This window comes from Ammodytes marinus (genome assembly GCF_949987685.1).
Source record: "Ammodytes marinus genome assembly, chromosome: 7".
In the NCBI taxonomy this organism is placed as follows: domain Eukaryota; kingdom Metazoa; phylum Chordata; class Actinopteri; order Uranoscopiformes; family Ammodytidae; genus Ammodytes; species Ammodytes marinus.
Window position 1 is genome coordinate 28,342,871 of NC_137211.1, and position 27,640 is coordinate 28,370,510.

General features: G+C 44.8%; 1 protein-coding gene across 2 annotated transcripts in view; it reads right to left on the bottom strand.

The window, feature by feature from the left end:
- epha2b (eph receptor A2 b) overlaps positions 1–27,640 on the bottom strand; it is a 27,968-nt gene extending 328 nt beyond the window's left edge. Inside the window, exons 1-16 of one of the 2 annotated variants that reach the window (XM_080031163.1) lie at positions 27,501–27,640; positions 26,713–26,792; positions 24,460–25,108; positions 11,305–11,460; positions 10,034–10,396; positions 9,671–9,801; positions 9,147–9,412; positions 8,349–8,404; positions 8,123–8,248; positions 6,869–7,054; positions 6,678–6,739; positions 6,304–6,513; positions 5,627–5,776; positions 5,326–5,519; positions 3,659–3,814; positions 1–1,642 (exon numbers count right to left, since the gene is read on the bottom strand). The exon at positions 1–1,642 is cut by the window's left edge and continues 328 nt beyond it. In XM_080031163.1, coding sequence (XP_079887289.1) covers positions 1,534–1,642; positions 3,659–3,814; positions 5,326–5,519; positions 5,627–5,776; positions 6,304–6,513; positions 6,678–6,739; positions 6,869–7,054; positions 8,123–8,248; positions 8,349–8,404; positions 9,147–9,412; positions 9,671–9,801; positions 10,034–10,396; positions 11,305–11,460; positions 24,460–25,108; positions 26,713–26,792; positions 27,501–27,588 — 2,982 coding nt within the window. In that variant the 5' untranslated portion in view covers positions 27,589–27,640 and the 3' untranslated portion in view covers positions 1–1,533. Of the gene's footprint in view, positions 1,643–3,658; positions 3,815–5,325; positions 5,520–5,626; positions 5,777–6,303; positions 6,514–6,677; positions 6,740–6,856; positions 7,055–8,122; positions 8,249–8,348; positions 8,405–9,146; positions 9,413–9,670; positions 9,802–10,033; positions 10,397–11,304; positions 11,461–24,459; positions 25,109–26,712; positions 26,793–27,500 lie in introns of both variants that reach the window. The other variant, XM_080031162.1, reaches the window with a different exon arrangement.

A 27,640-nucleotide genomic window follows, 5' to 3' on the forward strand; every position in this document is an offset into this window, starting at 1 on the left:
AATTGCAACCAGTAAAACCAGAGTAATAACCAAAAACAAAAAAATCCCTTTTCCAAAGATGGATCTATCAGCTACAATAGAATCATAGATACAATTTGAAAAAAATAAGAGTACAGTAAAAATTCAAGTAAAGGAAGGTGTACATCAGTAACACAATAGTTTGCAGTCATCAATTAAGAGCACTGGGGGGAGGTGGGGGGGGGGACTGTCCACTATATACACTGCTTCATTCAAAACCCAGACAGAAGCAATCTCCCGCTGATGTCCAGCAGACAGGCACTTTAAGAATGTCTGGAAGGAGTTTGAGCACTAAAGCGTATAGTTTTTTATCCCGTCAACACGTTACTCAAACCGACAGAAATATGAATATTTTCTTTATAGCTTCTAAGAAAACTAAATGAGACATTGCAAACTAAACTATTATTAAGTATGAAATCATCTCAACCACAACAAGACTTTTTTTTTTTTTTTGCAAGAGGCATTTTTGAAAAAAGGTCACCCTCTCCCTCTTCATTACTGGCATATAGATACAAACAATCTAATTCAAACTTAGTTCATTCACAAAGTTTATCACTTCGATACCATTACCTTTTCTTGTTATAGGTCATGGTGAGTAATCGCTCATTTCTTGCTATTCTGAGACCATCCAAATAAATGAGATTTGTTGATCCAAGTGCTACATTATTAAGTTTTAAATCCCAATGTTTTTCAGCGAACGGCCCAAACACAAAGAAACATTACGGTCAATCTGTACACACAGAGTACCTTATATATATTCTCTCTTTTTCTTTTCATATAACATCACTTATATTATTACAGCTTCATTTGCAATCTTCAAAGAGCCAGCGAAAAAGCCAGACACAACAAACCAATACACAAGTTCACGTGTGTTTATATACGCCTATAAGCCAACACCGTCTCTTTAATTCTGGGCCAGCTCAAGCTCATTGAAGCCCTCTACAAAACGCTCCATCCTCATTGGTGGAACAGCAGGAAATGAACTAAAGTGCCAATTAAAGAAGGGTTAGACGTTATGACATCAGCACCAGCTGAGCCAATGGCCGGACTCCACTGCTCACACCAACCCCTGTACATTTGACACTGGGTGTGACAAGATGATGAGGGGGCAATTTCTGTTTTAAGTTGTTCCCAGAACTGGCTTGATTGTTGACTTTTTTTATGAAGCAGGAATGCAAAATGATGATGGGTGAAAAAAAAATGGCACGGGGAACAAATTGTATCTAGAACAGAAGACATGGATAATAAAAAATAGATATCTAAATATATAGTCTTGCTTGATAAATCTCATTGTTGTATATTTGCTCAAATTTCCCGTGTTGATAAGATGAAGTAAATCAAAAAGAAAAATGTACAGTAAGTCAGTCTGATTCAGGTCGGCACAGTTCTCTTGGTCCTGCCGATCCATAGCCGTCCCTAGCAGTGTCCCTTCCAGCTCAGCTTTAAGAGTTCAAAGGGGCTTGCCTGCTTCAGTGCCTGAATTGTCAAATTCCCTTTTTCTCATGGCTTTCAGAATCACACTGCGAACACGCTCAGGGTGCTGGTCTGGTCCTTTAAGCCCAAGATGCTGTAGGCAATTCTTTTCAGATGTCCGGGTAGCCTCACTCCGATGTTCTTAATATCCCTGTAGAGGAAAAGACAGAATATATAAGGAAAGATTTAACTCTATGGGCCTTGTTCCAACATGTTTCATGCACATCATTCCGCACTCTAAAAAAAACGATCCCACTAAAATGCCAGCTGACTCTACTCGTGTCTAGCTTGATGGCTTTGCTAGCGCAGCGGCAGCAAGGTGGGGTGTGTTCCAAGTCATCTCCTGAGGTTTCCATTTATCTCCGACATTAAAGGGAGCATAGATGGGAGGGAGGGAGGGGGGGGGGGGGGGGTATAGGCTATTCACGAGCGCATGATGCAAACCTGCAGAAAGCCCGGCTGCAACACAGCAGCTCCCAAAAGCCCAAAGCCTTAATTACAGCCTTAATTACTTAACGAGGATTCTCCCTGTTGACCATGAATCACTTTGTCTGGCAACCATAGGGCGCGTCGTAAATAACTGCTGCTTTTTTCCAAAGAGTGCTACCAGATGCCCCTGAATGGAAACACAGGGGCCATGGAATCACACCATTCTGGATGACAAACACTTCAAAAGGGAGTGTGTCGTCGTCTGCTTTTACAGGCTGTGCCTCATCTTCTCAAATCACGAGCGACTGAGATACGTATCCCAAAGTATTATGGGGAGGGAGGGTTCCATTTGGCTGGCCGTGTGGTTAGGAAAAGCTCTGGCCTTCATTATTGCCCCCCAAAAACAGCCATATATTATGTGCTTCACTAAGCCCTTTTTTCCCCCTAAAGGTTGGGTCCATATCATTAAATTGCCCCCTTCGCACTCCTACATTATCTGAGAGGATCAGATTGCATTAAACTAGCCTGGGGATAAGTTTGGTCCCGGGTACATTGCGAGTGCACCCTCTTCAATCTTTTTCCTCAAAGTACAGACTTGCAGGCAACGCAAGGGCTTCAAATCTCGTCCATCTATTTCAGTTTTCCTTAATCTCCTCTATAGTTGCTTTCCGGGCGCTTCTCTCCTCAACCTCTTTCTTTAACGTTCGAAAGAGAAGCCACAAAAGGCCTTTGCCCCTTAACAGGCACAACTAGTGGTTTTGGGGGCTGGAGCAGAAAGCGCCTCCCAGGGCAGCTCTAGTGTGTGGGTGAAGGGAGGGATGAGAGAAAGAATGGAGTGAGGAGAGAAGAATAAGGCCTGCAGCAAACCACAAGCCACCACCACGGGCCCACCACAAATGATCCCACTCCTTCTCCTGCCCTCCATTACTTTTTTTTCCGTCTCAAACATTTTTCTCAAGTTGTAACTGAGGTTTAGAGATTATATTGTGCGCACACTACTATACTGTTGGCTGTTAAAAGGCGACATTCTTAGGAAAACATACATTAACCGCGTGGAAGTGAAGTTCATAATAAACGTCATATTGGGTGGGGAAAACACCATTGTGCAATACAATGGTTTTAGCTTGGGGCAAGATTATATTCTATTCTTTGCCAAAAACAAACGTAATGAGTAGGGGTGACCCCGAAAAGTTTGATGATTTAATCAAAGGGGCCTGATTGGACTGCCAATCTCACAGTCGAATAGTCGCCAAATCTGGTTATGAAACAAGGGTCGTTCTATTCTGGCTATATGGGGGGCACTGAATGTCTGATTTGACTTTACATGGACTTGCTTGCTTCCTCCCAATAAATCATGATACATTGCCTATTGTGGTATGAATAGTAGCCTTTTATGTCAAATAAATGTTAAACTAACTCATGGCTTTTAATCGATCTCAATGGTAGACTGAGTCACAATATTGTTATGCAAAGTCAAGAAGACAAACTGTTATTGGGTGTTTCAGCCCCTTTGTCTTGCTTGAAAAGAAAATGGAAGCCAACACCACAAATGAGAATATGGATATGCAGGGGGAAAAAAAACTTGATTCGAAGGATTAGTCGACTATAGGCAAGATTCGACCAATCAGATTGTACTATGGACATTTTTTTTGGTCAAGGAGACCACTAGTATTAGAGAAAACAGAATGATTAGATCTAAACGTTGTTGTGTGTTCACCCAATCTGCAATGCCACTCACTCGTTCTTCATCTGCAGCACCTGGTCCATGGTGACCACCCCGGCCATGGTGAAGTTCTCACTGTACTGGCTCATCTTGATGGACTCCAGCCACTCGGACACCGAGCGGAAAGGGGAACCGTCTGAGCCGCTGGTGCTGGGCAGGCGGATGGATACGCTGCAAGCAAAGAGAGAAAAGTAGAGCTCAACGATAATAATCAACAGGCTTGCTTTCCCACAACAAAGCCAGATGACTGAGGGCTGTAATTACGGCGCAGGAAACCAGTTGGTGATAAAAAAACCAGTCGGAGCAGTCAGGGCGAGACCCGATTAAGAAATGAACACGGCGGCCCCTTTTGTCCTCTCTCACCGTTTTTTTGGCTCTCATGCTCGCCGTCACAAAATGGGAAAATATGCATTCACCGTGGACACATAAATCACACACAAACAGAGCTTCTGTGATCCGGTGCCGGGAGCGTTCACACATTTATTTCATTAGCCCAGGCATGCAAAGGTGTCAGTAAGTCTGTTTAATGGTTTTTTAAGTAGAACATCTTTAAGCTATTCCCACTTTCTTCCCCAAACTACCCCTAACCAGCCGCTTATTAACCAACAGTAAATGGTGGAGCTTCTGCCAGAGCTGTGCCGAAGTGGAGTGAAGCAGGTCCAGGCCAAGTCTCAAGACAAGTCGAGCCAAGTTTCATTAGACTACCTTAATTCTCAAGTAAAATGTGAGCCGGGGGTGGTAAAGAGACAATACAAGTTTTTACGATGTTACATTTTTTGATTCAAGCCTGCATGTCCAAACTCTATCCTCTTGTTTATTGTCTCAAAAATACAAAAGGAAATTGGAATTTGGACTATGTTATGATAAATGCATTTGAACATTATTAACTTTTTATTAACAGCTACGGTATGTTTAAAAAATTGCATTCCTCATAGTAATGTAGCTACAAGGCCTTCAGCCTGGGGACTGGAGGGATGCTGGTCCAAGTCCAGAATGGTATTGGCGTGTGGATTGGTAGTCCTGGGCACATGTGGAAATGGCCATTGAGCCAGGCACCGAACCCCTAAACACTCAGAAAGCCATTTTTGTGAGACAGGCCGCCTGCTCTGACATGTATATAGCTCCTGTATGCATGTCTGTATTTTGGGCCTGTGTGTGTCAAGTAAAAATAACAGTGCGAAAATTGAATTTCCCCCTGGGGAATTATAAAGTATGCCTCCTTCTTATTTCATTTTTATTGCTCCAGGATTTTTCCATGCAAACATACGACTTGATGTGTTTCCCGTCAAGTCTTAACTCAGACTCTTACAACAGTCAATTCTTCTTTGTGTTCATTTTTTTTGACTTAAGACCACTGCTCTGGCTGCAGCAGAGCAGAATGTGGCCACTATAACAAATACAGCTGTTTATACAGTTCTACTTTCTAAAGTCGAGAAAAGTTTTTCTTCTTAGAGTGGACCACGTCGATAGGTGCTTATTATCAGGGTTTATTTTTTACAGAAGAGAAGATCATTCAGGAAGGAGTTTAAAGGAGTTAAAAGAAGAATGGAATTTATATTAGAAGGATTTGCAAATGTTTTAGTTTCCAATAAACTGGTTGCTGATGGTGGCAGATACCGAGGAGCCAGCGCTGACAAAATATCCAGCTGGAGCCCTTAGTCTGGTGTGTAAATAAATCTTACCGTGGGTCAAAGTCTGCGATGGTCTTGAGGGAGTCCGGGCTCCGCAGCAGCTTGTCCAGCAGGCTGACGATGTCTCCAAAGCGTGGCCTCTTGGAGCGATCCTGGAGCCAGCACTGGAGCATCAGCTGGTAGACGGCCGAGGGACAGTCCATCGGTGCCGGCAGCCTGAATGCCTCATTGATCGCCTTCATCACCTGCAAGAAGTTTATCAGGAAACTAATTAGGATCCTTTTTTCCCCCTCACAGGTAGCTTTCTTCAAATATTTCTAGATTTGGTAAATCTGTAAACTTGGAAATGTACCTCATGGTTGCTCATGTCCCAGTAAGGCCTTTCTCCAAATGCCATGACCTCCCACATGACGATGCCAAAGCTCCACACGTCGCTAGCTGAGGTGAACTTCCTGTACGCTATCGCCTCTGGAGCCGTCCACCGAATGGGGATCTTCCCTCCCTGGTCAGGAAGACAACTTCAAGTGAGTGACTGAGAATCTAAAAAAAATCTTTGTTGTGATGTGACTGAGTAAATTTTTTTTTCCTTAAAGGTCACATATTATGCATATTTTTAGGTTCAAATTTCTAATTTGGGTCTTTACTAGAAACTGCTTTTATGGTGCAGTGTCCAGAAAAACCTTTATATGTGTCAAATTTCCTTTGATGAATCTCTTATTTTCATCCTCTGTCTGAAACACTCTGTTTAAGAGCCTCTTTAAACCCCGCCTTCCAATAAGACAAGTCTGCTCTGATTGGCCAGGAATCTAACTGCCAGTTTGAATCTAACTGCCAGTTAGGTTGATCTGGTGCTGTGCTTATCACAGGTGGATGTGGTGAAAAGTGAGGTTGGTTATGAGGGGGCGTGGTTTCTTCCCTTATGACATCATATGAGGAGATACATTTTTTTTAAAGGTGGAGGTGTAGAAAAAGTTGTATGTTTAAAAAACATGAAAAGTGCATATAAATTCAGTCCCAATGTCTACTTACGCTTGTGGTGTACGTCCCTTCAGGATCGTCCTCCAGCACCCGGGACAGGCCAAAGTCTGACACTTTACACTCCAGGTTGTTGTTGACCAGGATGTTGCGAGCGGCCAGGTCTCGGTGGACGTAGCTCATGTCAGAGAGGTACTTCATGCCGGCCGCGATGCCACGCATCATGCCCACCAGCTGGAAGGACGCAAACTCACCGTCGTGGTCCTGAGAAATCAAGCAAGGACTCAGTTTAATACATAAATACCAAAACAATATTTAAAATATCATGGCTCAGAAATCTATGTAGAAGTTTAGAAGTTGGGCCAGTTTTTCCAGTTTGCAAGAATTGTGTAACACCACTGTGCCAATTAAAAAAGTGCTGGACTTACTTTGAGGTACCTGTCCAGTGCTCCATTCTCCATGTATTCAGTCACGATCATGGCATGTTTGACTGTACACACACAAATACGCAGAAAAACATCAACCAATGTGCCAGAACGAGACCAATATAGCATTTAAAATGTGTGAGAAAAGAAGAAGTAAAAAAAAGGGTTGGACCAAAACTCACAGAAGTCCTTACATTTGGTCACCACCCCCTCCAGGCGAATGATGTTCTGGTGGGCGAACTGGCCCATGATGGAGGCCTCGCTGAGAAAGTCCTGCCTCTGTTTCTCCATGTAGCCCGGCTTCAGAGTCTTAATGGCCACCGCCACTTCTTTCCTGCCCGGCACCTTCAGAATACCCCGGTACACCTCACCAAACTCACCTGCAAGAAAAAGAAATGGGACAAATGATTTAAAGCGTAACTTATGTCGCTCCCATGAAGAAGTATGAGTAATTACAACAACACTGTCAGTGCATCTACATGAGGTAAGCCTTCTGTGATTGCGCATGGATTTTATTCCTTCTGTCCAGGTTCTTTCTTAGCAGTGGAATCAACAACTGAATTATTTCTTGGCCGGGATTTTTCTGAGCTCCTGCACCAGTGTCTGGGAGCAAACACCAGTTTGTAAACGCTGCAATACTGAGAAATACAAAGACAGTTTTGTGGAGCTGATAGGCTTAATCAACTTTGTGTCAACTTGTCTGGCGTTGGTTTGAATGTGACCGACATTCCTTTATATGAAAATAGGCAACTATCGCTCTTAGGCAACTAAAACGAAATTCAGATAAATAAACACTTTATACGTTTTCTTAGGTTGGTAGCCGCGGGGGTTTGTGCTCTGCAGAAGTGTGAAAATAAGGATGTCTCCGCGGCTGTTTTGCCTGGGGCTATCTCACAGAGGTGTGTTGGGGCTGGGTGTTGAGAGAGGGCCGGTGTTGCGTAAATGTTGGGATGCCCTGTGGTGCGGAATCAGCTGTCACATGAGGAGAAGGGGAGAGTGTTTTGGGAAGGGGGGTTACTGCCGTGGGAACTGGCGAGAGTTTGGATTATTGGAATGCAAAGGTAGGTACAGTTCCAAGGGTAAAGATGATTACACTTGAATCCATGTATCATTAAAAGATCTGGGGCAGGGCTCGGAGAGGTGCTCTGATATCCTTACAAAAGTGCCGCTTCTGCAACACTTCTCTTTTGTGTAATTGCTCCTGTCAACCTGAGCCAACTTGACACATTGTATCCCACAGCCAAGTTGTTGCCACACAACAAACTGTCCCGACTTGTTGTGTGAGAACTCCAGCCAGAGAGATGGTAATCTCACTAAAGTAACCACTGTCAGTCAGCCCCGCTAAGCTGTGCAAAACACACAGTATAAACAAGCGAATTTGGGGATTGGAAAAACATCTTTCAACATCCCCCGAGTTAAGCCTCACAGCAGATTGGCCCGTCACTCACCGGCTCCGATGACTTTCTGTTTGGTGATGTGGCTGGGGTGGATTTCAGTGGCAAACTTCATGACGGCCGTGTTTGGGTCCTCGTATGTATGTGGGTCCACGTAGGTCTTCAGAGGCTTCAATTGTTCTGTGACAAAGAAAAAAATATATTGCTATACGTTGACTAATGGATTTAAACATTGAATACAATGCAATAAAAAAAAAATTGTGAAGTATTTTCTCTCTACCTGAGCTGGAGAAGTAGGTGTCCTCTGGTCCTTGTCTACTGTGAGAGTTTCTTCTCCTGTAGAAAAAAAAGACAAAACCCATTTGCATTCATGTCCCACTTTCACAGAGCAAATGGACTTTCTTTAGATCTTTAGATCCTTTAATATCAATAGCAAATAGAAACCATTTTTAAGACGTTCTTGGGCTTTCAAACGGACTCTAGTGCAGTGAGTCCATTCACACAAAAGCAGCCCTTTGATAAAGGCTGTCAATAGTCTGTGTTTGCCGAGCTGATTTAAAGACTGAAAGACAGACAGGCAGGCGGGAGGGAGGGAGGTGGACAGACGGGCTACGCTCTGCTACAGTACATGACCGGGTCACCTCTACAAAGTCTGGTGCAGAAAGGAACCAAGCGCCTCTTATCACCAACAATGTGCCACCCTGCACCAATTTCCTTTCAAAGGCCCCGACACTCTCTAGAATATAACCGGCATTCAACGCAAATTCCTCCCAAGTGAGCGCCGGGGACACAGATCCAGATTAAGAGAAAGGGAAAGTTGGCTAAAGGAAGAGAGAAAAGAGAGAGGTGAGGAGAGAGTGAATGCAAAGGCCATTTGGAGGGCCCCACAAAGGAAAGGGAGAAGAATGAGAGAGGAAACCAGCGAAGGAGAGCACATTCTGACTGAATAACAGGACAGACAGACAGACAAGTACAAAGACAAAAACCTTGTTTCCACTGAGCGGTACGGTTCGGTTCTGTGCCGCTCTGAGTCTGCACAGCATTTATTTGCATTTCCACTGTCAAGTGTTTCACTGACCTTCTGCGTACAAACAGGACCACGATCACTATGAACAGCATGGCCGCCCCTCCGACTGCTGCTCCGAGGATGGCTGCAGTGTTGACCTCTGTGGCCTCCTGCGAGGTCTCAAACTGTTCCTCCATGCTGGAGCCTCCGGAGCTGCCGTCACCGCTGAGGGCCTGCACCCTGAACAGGTAGGCCGTGCCCGGGGACAGCTCACTGATCAGCACAAGGTTCTTCTCCAGTTTGAGCACGGTGTAGGAGGTCACGTCCATGTTATCGTCCTGAGAAATTCAGTGAGAAGAACCAGTGTTATGCCACTGAAAGCTGGAGGCCACAGACTCAGTGTAAGCATTTAAGTGAGTGCGGATACATTGAGACGTTTATAACCTAACGTTTGAAACCTGTTGATCGTTTCATAATCATATATAAGTTAAAAATGTTGTCTCATTTTAAACTTGTGCAGTGGTAAATGAGGAATAATGTATCAATTAGCTCTTTCCTTTCAACACACAGCTGAAGCAAAAACAAGAGTGTCCTACCTTCTTGCGGTAGGTCAGTTCATAGCGGATGGGCCGGGGTTGGGCCCGTGGACGAGGGGACACATCCCAGGAGAGGGACAGGCTGGTGGGGTTTTTCTCCACCAGTCGCATCGTGGTGATCTTTGGGGGATCTGAAGGCCAGAAGGAATAGAATACTTCAGTATTACTGGATGTGAAATCTAAAAAAATATATATACGTACTGTATACAGTATATATATGGTTTCACATTCTACTGATAATCTGAGAGTTCATCTCACTCTGCACGATTCGATTTGCACAACTGTCACCGCCTCCCTGATAACATCAGTCATTACTGCAGCACAGATAGCATCAGCCCACTTCCTCATATCAGCAGGCCTCACCTGTGTAGTGCAGAGATGTAGTCAGAGCGCTGGTGGATGGGGGTTTGTTAGCCCGTGGCATTGGCGCCTGACCGGCGAACACGGACACGCCGCTGTGTGCTTCCACGGTGAAGGTGTAGTTGAGGTAAGCGTCCAGTTCGCTCACTGACACCTTGGTGTCGGTCAGGCCCGTGCTGGCTGGCTCGTAGCGGACCTTCTCCCCACAGGACTGGCACACTGTGCCCTCACAGCGCTGGCACTCAACGCTGTAGGTGATATCAGACCGACCTCCACTGTCTTCAGGCGGGCTCCATGACAGGAGGAGCTTTCCCGCCGAGAGCTGCGTGATGGTGGCCAGCAGGTTTCTCGGAGCAGAGGGCAGGCCTGATCAACACAGATTTAGAAAGTATGTGGTGTGTTAGAAAAGATAGAAGATAGAAACCAGGATCTAGAGGACCATAGCAGGCAAGCTATGGGGGATTCCTCTCTGACATGGCAGAAAATCCCCCCAAATAAGTTCTGTTTTAAAGGTCACATATTATACTCATTTTCAGATTCAAAATTGCAGTTTGGGATTCTACTTTAAACTGTTTTCTTGGTATACTGTCGGAAAAAAAACCTTTGTATTTCTCACAGGGCCATTGTGGATTCTCCTCATTTCAGCTTCTGCCTGACACGCTCCGTTTTAGAGCCTCTTTAAAAAAAAAAGCCCAATCTACTGTGACTGTTTCCTGAATCTAAATGCTGGTTAGAAACTAACTGCCAGTTAAATTCAGGGAGACCTGGGGGTGGGCTTATCACATGTGGAGGTAGTACTTGCAAAGGTAATTGAGACGGGGCCTCTCCCCTTAGTTACAACGTCATATGCGGGAGGGAAATCTGACTGGGGTTTTTGAACACTGGTTTTCAGAAAGATGGAGGTTTAGAAAAAGAGAGACTGTTGTATTTTCTTCAACTTGAGGAGACACACCAGGGACCCATAGTCATGTTGAAAAACCATGAAAAAGTTTATTTTGCACAACAGATGACCTTTAAGGTTGAAAGGGTGTCCTATATTCAATACTATAATTATTTATTCAAACCACATGCAAATGTGTGCAGGAACTAGGAACTACAGAACTATATTTATCCCTGCACATCCTGAAGGATTCAAACACAAGTCTCTTTCTGAAAGAGCACAACCACATAAAGTACTGTGTGGAAATGTCTTTACTTGGTAGCTCATTGTCAGCAATTTTCTTCTAAGTTTATGATTACAATGCTTTATTTTTACAGATCGGGGGACTGGTTACCTGAGCAGGGTCCAGTGGGGGGGTCGTTTGGAGCCCGGTAGAAGCCTCCCACACAGGGACAGAGCAGAGCCCCAGAGTCCAGCCCCAGGGTGTTGGCAGGGCAGGGCGCACACTTCTCACCGGATGCTGCTGCTTTGAAGAAGTCAGGCTGACATTCTGAAAACACAAAAAAAAAATACTTTTGTATGAGCAGGTGATCAAGGACAATAGTGACTTCAGGCAACGTCCCATATGACACAGCGCATAGCCAGTTCTACCAGATCCTACAAGGGCTTTTTAAAAGGTTAGGAATTCTGGGAACCTTTTTTTCTTTCTTTCTTTTTTTTTACACTTTTCTGACGCACATTTTTATGCTTACAAAACAGAACATCTTAGCCAGGCACTGTTGCATTCATTCATCATAAAATGTACAATATTCTGGAATATAAGAGTAGGCTTCAATTGAGCACAAAATAGTTTAAATTCATTTCTTTAAAGTCAAACATCAAGTCAGAAGCATGCAGGTCAGATTAGAAGAGGAGAGGATCGGTTGGAAATATCAACAACCACATGTTCTATTCCAATAAATATTCCATACATGTCTCCCGTCTTGCTAGGTATAAATCTTTTTTGCAATCTCAATAAGAAGGTCGGTCTTTTTCCATCTCTTCAACATCTAAAATAATTTTCAAGGCTACTTTCTATAGAAGGAGGATCTACCTGTAACAATGCTGGGAACCGTTTACCTTGCGTGCAACACAGCACAGGTTGAGTGGACACGGGGATTATGTCCAGGCTAAAGGTCAGGCCAAGTGACTTGAGATATGGGAGGGAAAACAGAGGCAAGGTCTCTGCAGAGTGTGGACTCTACTCATTAAAAAACACCGTCCATTCCAGCTAAAGACACTGCTCACATGAGCCCAACCCTAAAACAGAAACAGAAGACTCCCGGCCAAGACAGCACTACTAACCCTGTACTGTTTCACCCCCCTCCCATCCTCCCACCCCCCTCTGAGCCTGCTTTCTCACTGCCACTATGCCTCTCAACAAACACAACCAGTCGCCCCACATTCCGAGACAGTAAGGCAGTCACAAATAAAGACAAACGAAAATCTGACAAAAAGTGCAGAGAAACTGGTAGTGAAAGGGCCCCAAAGCGAGAGAATCTATTTCCACTCAGAAGTCTATTGTGTATATGTATATTTTTTTATTGAAACCCACATGTAGACCTTTGAAACTGTATCGCTGAGGATAAGATGACGCCTAATTTCACACGTCCCACTCCAAATAGAGAACTACAGGTAGGGTATCCAGCTGTGGCGTGGCAGTGGTGAAATATGAACTAAATACGGTGTGAAATCTGGATGGAGGCGCGCCATAAAGGAGAGTGAAAATGAGAAGGCCCCCCCCCCCCCCCCCCTTTAAGTCTGCAAGAGCATTCCAACGGCTGCTCAAGTCCTCACACAACATCACACATACATCCGCACACACGCGCACACATGTCGGTGCATGCACTGCACACACGCACCCACACCCGAATGTGTATGCACAAAATACACATACATGTATGCAAAGCACACCAGTGGACACATGGGTAAGTCTGACATCAGAAGAGGGATTATGTCCACCTCCTGTCACCTGTTCGTGTCCTTCTGCCAAGTCCATTCGGCAACACACACACACACACACACACACACACACACACACACACACACACACACACACACACACACACACACACACACACACACACACATACATACATACAAGTACCTACACACACATTTGCTTCCTTCCATTTGCCTGCAGTGTTTAAATAGGTTGAGACAGAAGTCTTAAGATGTTGACAATGCAAAGGAGAGCCAATGTAGGCCAAAGGACAACAGAGGAGAAAAGAAAGTAAGACATGGAAATGTAGTGCGGTTTGCAAGAGAAAGATGGGAAGAGTTAGACAGAGATAGTCATGATAGTCCATTGGAAAGAGGCGTGTGAGAGGGATTGGTCCGGAGGCAAATACAATTAAACATTAAGTCAAAGGCAAACATAGTTTTGATTTGAGATTCCAACAGCGGCAAGTTGAGAAAGCAGAGCAAAGGGAGAGACAATTTATGATTGACTTAGTCATACGGCCTCTATGGCTGCCTTTCACTGCGGTTCACTTGAATAAAGTTCATCTGGAAGCCTCAAGTGACCACACACACACAAGAGGGAAAGCACACAGATCCGGCTTCGTTTAAGTTATATCGTGGGGATTTACGCCATACACCACGAGTTTGTTCTTCGACTCCATTCAGATTTTGTATCACTGCAGTTCACCTAGTTGCACCACAGCTGCCGTTAAGTGGTGTGTATTGACTGAAGAGCATGATAACAATGGTAATCAACGGTTAACAGAAAAACACACACAGCATGTGAAGTTTGTCCAATAGGCTTGCTAGCACGTTACTCAATCCTCCCTTCAAAGACAGCATCTCCTCTCTGTCTTGGGCCAGCTGTTTCACTAAACAGCTACTGCTACTCATTAACACCGGCCAGGCAGAGGTTGGGCCGGGCACAAGAGAGGTTGAAATGAAGGAACAGAAGGTTCAAGAAAGAGAGAAAGAGAGAGAAATACTGTATCCTGCTGAGGGGGCTGAAGAAAAGCAGGGGAGAAAGAAAAGAGACAGGGCCAGGGCAAACTCCTCCATTGAGAAGGGGCAACAGCTGCTGTCTCAAACCCCAATTCATACCCCTACCTCCTCTCCTCGTAATCCCCAAATTCCTTCCTACCCTCCTTTCTCTCCTCCCCAGTGCTCACTTAAAAAGGCGCCCAGCTAACCCATTAACATTGCTATTCACCGCTGACCAGCAGGCGAGGAGAATGCCATGCCATTCAAGTGCTGAAAGAAGAAGAGGAGAGAGAAAAAAAAACATACCCACACACACAAGCATTGCAGATGGGAATAGCCAAAATGCCACATGGCAACTGAATAGAGGAGGACTAGCCTCTTTTTGGCGCTACAGTGCAGCCTTGCAATGCGTCGTGGTCGGCTCTGTGGAGACGATGGCCTTACGCTGCGAGCCGCCTCTATAATCAAGACGCATACCAGCGCACACCACCCAACAGGAGGGCCTGTAAGCAGGGCGCCTGGAAGCACAGCGCCTTTAGCTACGGCTCCCCATTATAAACCTTGAAGGGAATGTTTGTGTATCTTAAACATATGAGTCACAGTGACAGTAAATGAAAGTAGATGACTCTCTCTCTGCTGAGGGATTTAACAAGAGGATTCCTCGACAATAGAGTGACGTCCGGTCAGAGGAAACCCTGTTGGTTCCATGGAGGGGTTGAATTGTTGCTGGACACAACAGGAAGCAGGAAGTGTGAGGCTGATGCAGCCTTCCTTCCTAAGCAGCCAATCAAAGCATGGAAACACAGGGGAGCGTGACCAGAACCAAGAGCCAGCTCTGAGACTACAGCATTACCATCCAGAGCCAGCTCTGAGACTACAGCATTACCATCCAGAGCCAGCTCTGAGACTATAGCATTACCATCCAGAGCCAGCTCTGAGACTATAGCATTACCATCCAGAGCCAGCTCTGAGACTATAGCATTACCATCCAGAGCCAGCTCTGAGACTACAGCATTACCATCCAGAGCCAGCTCTGAGACTATAGCATTACCATCCAGAGCCAGCTCTGAGACTACAGCATTACCATCCAGAGCCAGGATAATACCCGTAAAGGAAAGCATAATGTCTTGACCCGACATGAACGTCATGGGCACTGAACCCAAGGAGGGGGTCCTTACATGAACCATTACATGAACCATTTGGCTCTCATAAACAAAAGTCCCTCAGCCTCTTCTGCGTTGAAGCATCAGACCAACTTAGGCCGGACATTTCTTTTTTTTCTCTTCCCATTGCTATAAAGCAAAGAAGGACTGTTGGTCATTTGAGAGGCCCCGTGCGCCTTGAGTGGCTCTGTGTGTTTGTTTATTGAGGGTGAGTGCAGAGGCCTGTTATATTCTCTCTGTGAGCCCGAGTGGCTATGGAGTGTGGAACCCCCAAGGGGCCCCCATAACCCCGGTTTGTCGACAGAAGTTAAGATGGATGAGATGGGCGACAGTGATGAATGCAGGGTGGGATAGATGGATGAATGGGGTAATATGGTGGCTTGACAACAGAAATCACCCTCAGGACCGGAGGAGTAAGTGGTAAGGGGGGCTGGGGGGGGAGGGGGGTCCGGCGCTGGGATTTTAAAAGGCAGAAAGGTCATGTCTGCCTCAGGGTAGTTGTGAGTTAAACTGTGCATGTCTTACAGGGAGCCAGTGGCCAAGTAAAACAAACACGTGCTCACAGTGAAGAGGAGGAGGAGGGAGAGAGAGAGTTACAGCAGCAGACCAAGGCTTGTCTCATGAGGAAGGAGGTTTAATCCAGAAGTATGGCCAGGGAACAGAAAAAACAACTTGTAACTATAAATCACTAGCATCCACTATATCAACAACATTACATTCTCACTTCTGAAATCACAAGTTTTTTTTAATGTGGCCTAAATAATTTGACTTCCCTTAATCATATTCATTGTGGCAATAGGTGAAATGACTAAGCAGCCTTTGTTTCTGTTGTAAAATGATTTTTTATTATCACTAAAGTAATCTTGTAAAATAACAAATAAAGATAAGAAAGATTAGTGGGGATGTATCTGGTATCTTGTTGTTTTGATTTATGCCATTCACTTTTGAAACTCTGCTTTGTTTATGTATGTCGTTTTTTTAAAATAACACCAGAAAATAAATGAATCGGCGACGAAGACGTTTGAATAACATAGCCTATCAAAAACCCAAGTCTTTCGATAGAGCTCACTCAAACTTTATTTAACGCATGGCCTCAAGCCTAAATAAGCGACTGCACTTAAACCGCAACCCGCGACAACCATTATTTGTGAGCGACTTGACATCAAAACAAGCCCAAAGTTGCTTATAGAAAAAGATTTGGTAACTTGGCAACACCGGGCCTCTTCCAAAATATATATGGAGGCAAGTAAAAAAAAAAAAAAACTTTCTTTGTCTTGTGCCTCACTTCTCCTCCCCAACCCCCCTACTCCAACCCCCCTACTTCCATTCCAGAGTTGGTCAGCCCCGTGATTGCAATATGTCATGTCATTTTATTTGTATGCAAGGTGACAACATATCATTAGCATTTTGAGGGGGGCGGGGGGGAGGGGGGGGAGTGGGTTTGCGGTGGAACAATGGGGCTCTCTGATGAGGGGGAGGTGAGGTCGGTAACATGAGCCAGGGGTCACGGAGGTAGAGGTGGGGAGGGAGGGAGGAGAGAGGGGGGGTAGTAAAGGTGTAGGGGCTGATGAAAAGTGTGTGTGCGTGTGTGGAGGGGGTGAGTAGGGCATTAGTCAAAAGGATTAGCTGACCGATGGAGCAGCTGTAAGGGCATTACATCTGTTTTACAATTGCACTCAGGCTTTCATCTAGGGGTTGTTAACTAACACAATAAATTCCCCTCTCCCCTTTCTCTCTCTCTCTCTCTCTCTCTCTCTCTCTCTCTCTCTCTCTCTCTCTCTCTCACTCCCTCTGTCCACTCCAGGCTCACCCGACAGGAGGAGGTTATATACGGGGGAGTGGAGCGTGCAGTCAAGGAGGCACACAACCTCCTTTCTCCCAAAAAAACAGTCAGTCGAAGTAAAGCAGACACTTAAGAAGACATGAAAGTCCCAAAAATGCTTCATGAGGGCCTCAGTTTGGACCCCAGCCACGGTCCATTTGGCCACATGTCTGCGTGTTGCATGGTCGGATCCAGACAGCCAGGTGGCAAACATTACACCACTTTACTATACCCGTCCCGAGGGCCAACAGGTCTCCCTCTCTGGAAGCCGTCCACCGTCTGCTTCCTGGTTTTGGGAGTGTGTGTGTGTGTGTGTGTGTGTGTGTGTGTGTGTGTGTGTGTGTGTGTGTGTGTGTGTGTGTGTGTGTGTGTGTGTGTGTGTGTGTGTGCGTGGAGGGGATATTGGGACCAAAATGCACCAATAAACAAAATGACTTATCAGGGCAGCAGGACAACAAAATGGAAAGTGGCTGAGCGAGGGCCGCACAGCGCCCAGCCACAATGGAAAGCCCTGAGCCGACGGGTTGCTGGAGTCACCCAGGGATTAGGTGACCTCCGGTTTCCGCTGCGGGCCCGTCCTGTTAGCGGTGTGGGGTGGGGGGGGGGGGGGAGTGCTGGGTGTGTGTGGGGGGGAGTTGTGTGTGTGTGTATGGGGGGGGGGGGGTAACTGACTGACATAGGGGAAGGAAAGTGCTGACCTCACACCAGCAGTACAATACAATGTGCTTCAAACATTGCTCCGAGCTCCCCCAGCAAAACACACACACCCACACGTTTGTACGGCTATACTTGTGAGTACATTCATTGACATAATGCATTCCCTGGCCCTTTACCCCTAAACCCTACCATCACAACTACATGCCTAACCCAAACCCATACACTAACCCTAACATAAACCTCAAACAGCCCTTTAAAGGCCTGTCCCAAAGTGAGAAACAGCCTAAATGTCCAAATTTTCAAAAAAAAATCCTGACTTCTAAGGTCTAAAACTCAAATTGGTTCCCATTTAAATAGTTGTATAAGTACACACACATATTATCTCTCTCTCACACACACACACACACACACACACACACACACACACACACACACGCACGCACATACGCACGCACACACGCACACACGCCTCCAGGCTCAGGAATGTCACCAAGAGGAAATATGTCCCAACTTCCCCACCACAAGCAACACACACACACTGAGCCAAGAAGTGCTGAGGCTCAGTTATTTGGCTAATGGCAAACATTGACTAACAACTTAATTAAGAAACTACATTTAAACTCAATGTATCGCTTGATAAACTAAATAGTCCCCTTGTGCTGTAACTCAGAAGAAACCCCAACAGCAGTTTACAGTTGCACTATTAGCACTGAGCATCCTTTTTTTCATTTTTTTTTAACAGATCAAATGACTGTGTGTAATGTGAAAGATGTTGCTCGTAATGATGAACCCACAAAATAAGCAGTTCCCCTAAACTCTATGGAACTTCTAGCCTCCTTTCAATCATTCCTTTAGTTTTCCAGACCCCTAACCCCATTGCCATCCACAACATTAGCGGCTAGCTGAACAAATTTCGAAGAAGCTAGAGACCCAGAAATGTTTGATGGAGGCCAAACCATGATCCGACAGCAAAGGAAACATTGGACTGATAGTATGTTCGTCAAGCGACCAAGAAAGAGGTGTATGTTGCCTTGTGTCTGCTAAATGTGTACACTCTGTTTACCATATCAACTTCATTAGGTCGCGATATCGAAGAAGTTGTGTCTTCGAGCAGCCAAAAATACATTGGATAGGTTAATCCATGAATGCAGCTTTTCACAGAGTTGTCTGGCCGTATGCCGGTTCACATGTCTGTCTGCACTGTAAATGACGACACTTCAAAGGCCCAACTCTTGAACTGATCACACTTTTTTAAAACTCCTTACAGAACTATTTGGTCTCATCCACATTAAAGAGTGATAGGGGGCACCCCATCTCCTCTCTGCTACATTTCCTCTCATCTTGTTTCGCAGTAATAACTGCCAGGGTTCTTGTGGACTTCAAAAACCTGGCCCAACAAGACGGCGCATGACAACACTTGAAAGTGCCGTCAAGAGTCACCCCCATTATCTTAACCAACTCCCTAAAGTTCAGCCCGCGAGGCAGACGTTACCTTGGCACCAGATCACAGGAACTCTCTTCTCCCATTCAAAGCAATAATCACTGTGGCTTTCAAGAGCCGAGGAAGAGGAAGAGTTGCATCCAGACGATGCATGTAAATGAGCAGCGTTGTCCTATTAGTCGTTGAATTAAAAGTTTTTCTTAATTTTTATTTTTTTTTTGGAGCCTGTGTAAAAAGGATCAAGAGCCAAGGATATCTGATGGAGCAGAACGTTTCAATGAGGGGGATTATCCTGCAGGAATACCATGATTTAATCATGTGAAATCCATCGTAAACCAACTTAATCCAAAGCCCTGAGATCCTGAGGTGTGGTGCTAGCCCTCATGTCTCTTTGTGTTCTCCACACATTAGATAAGTTACAACTGCACCAGAACGCTGCTCTTAAAGGTTTGGGAGGTAATTAAGATGTACCGGTTGACTCATGGTATGAGCACATTCAGAGACTTACAGGTCATGAAGCACTTGATCTCTGTCTTTCTGTAGAACGCATTTTCGAAGTGAACAATCAGTATTTCAAATCTTTGCCTCCATTATAAAGTTCCCTGACTACAACAGAAACTGACAGCTAAGGTTTACATTTCACCTTCACTTAAAAAATGTTTATGCCTTAACCACAGATGTGAACCGGGCCAGTTGTTTTTCTCTCCCTCGCCACTAAAAAAACTCTCTCCGCTCTGCAGCATTGTTCAAATTTAGCCTCTATTTATCTTTACGAGGCAGCGGTGGACAAATGTATTTATTTACCAGTGAGAGAAAGAACTGTGCACAGTCTAAATAGTCCCATCAGGGCCGTGTGAAACGGGATGTTTAAACTCAATTGGTGTCATATTCATGACCCGCACCGACGGCCAAAAATAACAGTCGCTCTGTGATTTCACGGACAACAAGAACACAACTTACGTCGGAGAACTTTTTTTTATTTAGTCCGTTTGTTGTACTTGGGACAGCATGCGCATCTCCAGTAAATGGCTCTAAGAACCGTAAAAACGGGACGCTAGTTAAGTGTTTAGACTAGAGAAAACTATCAAATAAATGCAAGAAGAGAGGCGGAAAATTGAGGCTAAAATAGAAAAGACTCTTCAGGGACAGGCAGGATGTGGTGAGAGAGAGAGAGGGAGAGAGAGGGAGAGGGAGAGAGAGAGAGGGAGAGGGAGAGAGAGAGAGGGAGAGAGAGAGGGAGAGAGAGGGAGAGAGGGAGAGAGAGAGAGGGAGAGAGAGAGAGGTATAGGGGAGACGGCACACAGAGTCTGCACAAAAGGCAGAAAAGCACGCAGAACCAGTAGTTACTTCACTTAAAAAGCACAAACACACCCAAGTCAATTACTACCCATACAAATCACTCGCCACAGCACTCAGTCACACGGCTACACCGTTGTCACCAACTGTTTATTACATCAGCTGGGGATGAGTATGGAGACATGGACACAGGAGAGGAAAGGAGGGGGAGAAAGAGAGAGAGAATGCTTTACTGGAAGCTGGTTGGCGACAGCAGTAATGACTTTTTACTGGAACTCGGTGGACAGTTGTTCCACCAAGACGCCATTTTTTTTGTTCACCAAAAACTGCCCTCAGCAGTTCAAATGTTCCACAAAAATTTGTCTCAGGTTTTTTTTTTAAAGCAGGGCCTTGTGGGAAACCATGATATGGGATTAGGCCTTATTTGTTGAGGCTTTAGAGAGGCTCATGAGGTGTGGGCCATGCTGCAGGGTTAAACACAATCCCGACTTTAAGGACTAGCCAGGGCAGCCCCGTGCTCCTTTGGGTGACACACGGTATGCTGTGCCAGGGAGGATTATGGGTAAGGAAGGGCGTGATAAGGGAACAAAAAGAAAACTGTGTCAATGTCAACAGTGAGTCATAAGTGGAAACCCATACTTTGCTGCTATCGATATAAAAGACACAACCACAATTTTAATGAATTTTCTCACCTAATGAAATAGCTAGTTCCCACACTGGAAGCTGCTGTACAACTGTTCTACTGTTTGCTTCATTATCAAGTCACTTTTGTTTTCCATTAGATTTTATTGTCAAGTAAGGCTTTTACTGTCATTCTTACTCTCCATTAATTATGGCATTCTATCCCTGCTTTATTGTTCATTCTATGTTTATTTATGTGTGAGGCACTCTCGCTGCATGTCATTTTCACATAACAAAGCACTTTGAGCTGCGTTTCTAATATAAAAGGTGCAATAAAAATGCAGATTATTGTTATTATTATATTATTCACTCTGCTAGGAACCACTGTGCATCATCATGAGAAGATTTACTTTTGCCAATACTTTATAATCCTTTGATCATTTACTGATAAAAAGTTTGAATACTTTTTCAACCAAAATGAACAAAATACTAAGTTCTGTATGAACAGGTAAAGCAATAAAAAAGAGTGTATGGGAGAGGAAAAGTAATTCATGTGACATAAAACACAGTCTCCATTGTCAAGTGAAAAGCAACCAAATGAAATGCTAGGAGCATCTTCAACTGTGTCCGTTTAGTATACTTTTAAATAACTGCCGCTTATGAGATTATGCTTTGAGAGCCAAAATATTCCTCTTTACAGTAATCTGTGATGCTTTCTTCTTTAAACACACAAAAGCCCTCGTTGTGCCTGGCTACTGCTGATTGATCTGTTTACAACCAGTCCAAGAAAGCTTCTACATTTGCTACTCTAAACACTGTGGTCAATTGTCTGCTGCACGGGGGCACTTCATATGTGTTTCATGTTGAGAGTTTTTTTGACCAAAAAGCCAGAGTGGGTCTGTAACATGAGCAATGATGACGGCCTGCACCAGAGAGAGAGAGAGAGCAGATATAGCCACACGGCACCTAACGGAAAAAAACCTCAACAGGGAGTTAAAGTGGGGAAAAAAAATCCTGGAAGCAAGCAAGTTTGACGGACCAGAGATCCCAGCCAAAAACACCAAAGTGGTAAGCGCTTGATGAGGAGACACAAGGACAAAAAGCAGATAAAGTCACAGATTTTTGACTTTAACAGGTCCCACTGGGCACAGGAGCCATTAAACTGAGTGAACACATCGAACCGCCGAACATGGAAACTTTCAACCTTAGCAAGAAAGAAAGAAAAAAAAACACATTTGAAGTTTTTTGTGGTTTCTCCCCAAATGGCCTCGCAGCAAGCAGTACAGGAAAGAAGTGGGGGAGAGAGAAAGAACGATTGACTGTGTGTCTGTATAGGAGTCCACTTAAAGCCCTTGGCACCATTCATCTTGTACTGCACACTGCAAACCCTGTGATTCATTTCCACCTTCATCTACAATTGCCCTCATGCGTCTTTCGGACCTGTCATTTGACTTCATCTGGGTAGTTTTTTTGTGTGGGGTGTGTAGGGGAGGGGGGAGGGGGGTGACTTGACCCGGAGCTGCTCTCCCCCCCCCCCCCCCCCACCTGGGAATTCCACAGGTCTTGAGTAATGTTCCTGAAGGCTCCTCCTCAGCAAACTGATCAGGAATGTACCAACCAACGGGGAAAGAGGAGGTGGAGGTGGGCTGCTCCGGCCTCGCTAAGGGAAAACACAGCGCTTCATTGTTCTCCTACCTTTGCATTCCATTCCTCACCTCTCTCTGTTTCAAAAATCACACCCCTCCACTAAACACAAGCTCTCCATCGCTTTTGTATGACTTACTTCTCTTTCATTCTTTCTCTCTTTCCTGCCTCTCCTCCTCCACCCCAATCATCTTAACCTGGCACTTTTCCCCGCAGCTAAAAATGATGCACTGACAGAAAACTTCAGCACTTCTTTTTTCCTCGGCCCGTTGCCAATGAGGAGAGAATGTAAGTGGGAAAGCAAATTTGTTTATAGAGGCTTCGTGTGGATTTACAACTGTGCTCCGAGGTGTGTGTTCCCAATGCTTGGGATCCTCTGAGCAGCACGGTTCGGCACGGTTCGGCAGGGCATGGCTTAAGCCAGACTGAGGTAGCCACTGTCAGAGTATATACAGTCAATGTGTCGGAGCCCTAGCTACTGTACTTATGGTGACATCATAGCAGCGGGACACAGTGGAATCAACTGATTAACTCAATGAAGAGGAAAAACTCCACACAATAAACCAAACCGAACCACACTACTCAGTGGAAACAAGGCTATAGTGTGATTACCGCTATGAATACCTGCGTTTGTGTGTTTCAGGTAGAGCAGCATGGAAGGGGGCGGGTGGTGTACTTGGGAGGCTTAAGGCCTTCTGTCATAGGAGACAGATCCCAACAGGTCCTTGCATGCCAGCCTGTGTTCCCATACACTTACTGAAGTCACCCAATACACCCCAAAGCTAAGGGTAGGTGCATTTACAAAAACACAGGGGGGAAGATCAGATGGATGTAGAGACATGCATGTCATGTAGGTGGCATGCCGCTCACAAGAGGAGGAGGGCCTCTGCTCTCTGTGATGCTTGAAATGAACAAAGAAAGAGTAACGCTCAAGAGCTTCCTCCAGCACCCCTATCCCCCCCCCCCCCCCCCCCCACTAGCCTTGAAGATGCTAATCCATCACAGTACAGTAGCCCCTCTGGGTTCTTTGATCACTTTCAGTCACTCCAACAGCCACAACAGTGACAGCCTTCTCTGCAGGACTTAAAACACAACCACGCCATAGCTCCAAAGTCAAAGGCCTGAGTCATGGTTGGACTATGTAGGACAGCCAGCCATAGAAAGATAACAGCACAGATGATAATGAGAGAGCAGGAACTCACCTGACGCAACAGTAAGTTATAAACTAAGAGTCTTGTTAAAGGTTGAAGTGTTTCGGGCATGATTTCAACAATCATTAAACACCTTTTTTTTAATATGTGGTTTCAAAGTGAGTGGTGAATGTAAGTCTAACTGCACAAAGCACCTTTGTGCACAGTGTTTTTAGAATAATTCAAATGACTCTCAGAATGACATGGTTAAGTTTCAATTCAGTTTTAAACCTGTGACATGAATGTGAACTCTAAACACATTCAGACTGAAAACTGATTGAATTGCCCAACACAAGGGGCATATCATTTTATATCACAAGCTGTTGATCATGGCGTGTACAAACTCTTCCACTAGCTATTAGAATAATAGCCGAAACTCCATGAGCACATTTCCTAATATTTTAGGTATCTGTTCAAGGTCAAGGATGATGCCAGGACATGTACAAGAAGGGCTGAGCATTCCTTCCATTTCAGAACAGCCGTGTTAGCCAAGGGGAGAATTCCACTGCACATTGATAATAACGCCTATGATGACTCTATCTGCAGTCTGCCATATGGACTTGTTTTACAACCTGCAGCAATTGCAGTAAAGGTAAATGGTGAGTGATGCCAAATGGTTCGCTTGAAAACACACTCCTGGGACCTGCACCTGGGTGTACACCCAGACATGGGTGAAGTGCCTGGGGGCCACAAAGACCTTCAGAAATACCAAAGATTCAGAGTGCTGCCTTACCTTGACATGTGTCTTTGACTTCTTCATAGCCTGGTTTGCACCGGCACTGTCCGACTGGTACCACCCACTGGCCGTCCACAGTGCAGTAGATGCGAGGCGTTTCCTCAACGATGGCGTTATCCACACACACCCCGGTCACTTCCCTCAGCGCCTGGTTCTCACTTCCAGCCACAGTCTCTGGGAACAGAGCTAGATTGGTCACTGTCTCCGGGCAGGTTTTGTAGTAGACCTTGGTGGACAGGAGGGCGATGCAGGCTCCGATGTCTTGAAAAGCCAAGTAGAAGCCTTTACGTGAAAGGTTTTCCAGCACTCTAGTCTCAATGTTGATGCGCATTTCTTTCTTGCTGGTGATCTCGTCAGGTGCTATGGTGGCCACCTTCTTAAACTGGCCCTTGCGGAACATAGTGCCCACATCTGCGTCTGACTCTGAGATGTAGAGGTTGAAGGTTTCCTTGCAGGTCAGCGAGGTGACATTGAAAGAGTTGCAGTCGCGTACGATAAACTGGAGTTCAACAAAAACCCGTGAGGCCGATGGGCGCCTCTGGATGAAAGTAGTGCGCAGCCAGTTGTCCTGCTCCCTCTCCCCAATGTTGCAGACGGAGTAGGTGTAGAGCTGAGTGCCATTCAGGGTCCTCTGGACCACCTCCCACTGGAACAAAAGCACACAAAGCAACAAGGTTAGATGTACAAACACAAACCCCTGAGGCGCCCTTAAGCATATTGGGAAGGTGGGGCACAAATAAAAGTGAACGATAGCACTTCACATGAGGTTCTACCACTGTAATCTGAACCTGGAAACAAACTAAGACTGTGTGTGTGGGAACCCAGGGCTCTACGCATTGCTATTTACTCCCCTAAATATTTTAACAATCCTTCACAGACATAACATTTATGCAACATAGAGAACTCCACTTTACAAGCCTTTACTGCATGACCATGTAGCAAACCTCAAGGAGTTTGTGTGAGCGAGCATTTTCTGACATGGCACATATACCAAGTTATTCACAATTCAGCCTTTCACATGCCGTCGCTACTGTTGGCATCTTTCCCAAACAGTTTTGCAGCTCGTATATAAAAAAATGCCGCCACAAATATTTCCGAAAAAATTGACAGCATTTGTTTAATGACCTCGGCTCTTGAGGAACAATTGGCCCCCACAGGGCAGAAGCTGTGGTGTGCTCTCTGCCTGTAGCCACTGTGCTGTTAATTAAAGGAATGTGCTTTGTTGGCTGAGTGTGTGGCTCTGCATATAAACTTAATGTACAACAGCAGAAACAACACCTCTATTAAAACAGCTGCAGAACATTTTTTAAAGGGGGCCTTTAAAACGTAAAAACATAATCATCATAAGTTTCGGTATTTCCATAGGAAAAGTTGCACAGTTAAAAAAACACACAAAAAAAAACACTAACAACAAAAGTAACCGCACATGATGCATGAGAGTTTAAAAACAGTGAAACTTCAGTGATTATTAACCAGTGAAGCCATTTCATTACAGAAGGTGGATGAGCCATTGTGAACAGCGCGCCTGCACACGCCTTTGAGTCATCAGCAGCACATTCACCCAAAGCTATATACTGTGAATTTGCATGAGCCTGACTGCTCAATTACTGTGAAACCTCAAAATGGAAGAAGTCGCACAGGCCTCCCGTATACTGGCGAGAGATAACCACAACATTTGACTGTAATAATGTAGCTATATTCTCCAGGCGCTTCTCTATAACGCACACATTTTAACCCGAGTTTGAATAGTCAAAAAGGTAGCTCTGACTGATAGGCTCCATCTTAAACCCCTCCCCCTCTAAAAAGAGGTACCACATGCTGCAAACTTTAAAAGTTAATTGCTCTGTAACATGCAATTCTGGAGCTGAAGCCTTGAAACCACAAGAAGCCACAAGTATTCTCAGTTGGGAGCTAGCAGCTATTCTGTCTGCCTATAAGCTTTGGTGTTGTAGCCCAGACATGCTGTGCAGGCCGCTCCTGGTAGGATCCTCCAGCCCTCCTTCTCATATCCATACTCAAGTCCCCCCATTAGGCTCCAACTAGCCCATTTTTATAGAAACCTGACATGTATACACACTGAGCTGCTAACCACACAAGTCAAATGGTCAAATATGTGTGCACCGGAGGCTCTCAGTTCAGCCAGGCCTTTTCCTGAGCATTTTTTTTTTTTTTTACTCGGTGCAGATTTATCCTAAGGCAAATTCCAAGGCAAAACGTGTGAGCTGGAGGAGAGGCAGCAGAGATACTCACCCCGGGCTTGTCTCCTTGATCTAAGGGCCATGTCAACCAGCCCAGTTCACCTCCTATTGCCTTCATATCCAGAAGCACCTCTGTGGAGACATGAGACACAGTCAATACATGGGAATTTTGTTTTTAACTCACTAGAAAAAAACTAATTTTGACTCTGAATTAGTAGGAATCATCTAACTCCCACACCCACACAAATACATTTACAAATGTCAGCGATTTTAAATGTGCTTTATAATAAACACGAGGTCGTGTTATAACTTATTACCAATCTAATCAATCAAAAAATAACACGTTTTTAGTAATAAATAGATAAAATAAAATAAAGTTATCCAGGCCAGTAGGCTATCTGAATCTCAGACTAACGGTTATTTAAAAAAACAATGCGTACATACATACATACATATAAAATAAGTACATACAAAAGAAACGAGAACAAAATGATTACAAAGTGATGTGAAAAAAAATTCAAAACGAATTGGACTCAACAAACCTCAGAATTCACCTGCTGGTGCTAGCTACAAAGTTAAGAATAGCGCACATGCAGCGTACACGCTCAACTCTATTTACTATTATCAATTAAATATACTAAATACAACGAGTACCTATGTATCTTCAACCAGAAAAAAAACATACGATTTAAAACTGTCAAGACAAGATTAAGAAAGCGTGTTTCCTGGTTTAAAAGTCCCGTTAAGGAGTTTCCCCGCATGGCATGCGCCCTGCAATAAACTTTAGAAGGTTGAAGGTAATTCACTAGTTTGGGATTCATTTAATAAAAAGACACTCACCTTCTTTAGTCTGCAGCGTTATTAGAATACCGTTGATGAGTACATATGAAAATAATAAAGGTCTCAGTCGTCCCGCAAAGAAATCCATTTTTGAAAACTTTTCCTTCCAACTTTTAGTCCGCTCCTGCTCTGGCTGGGAC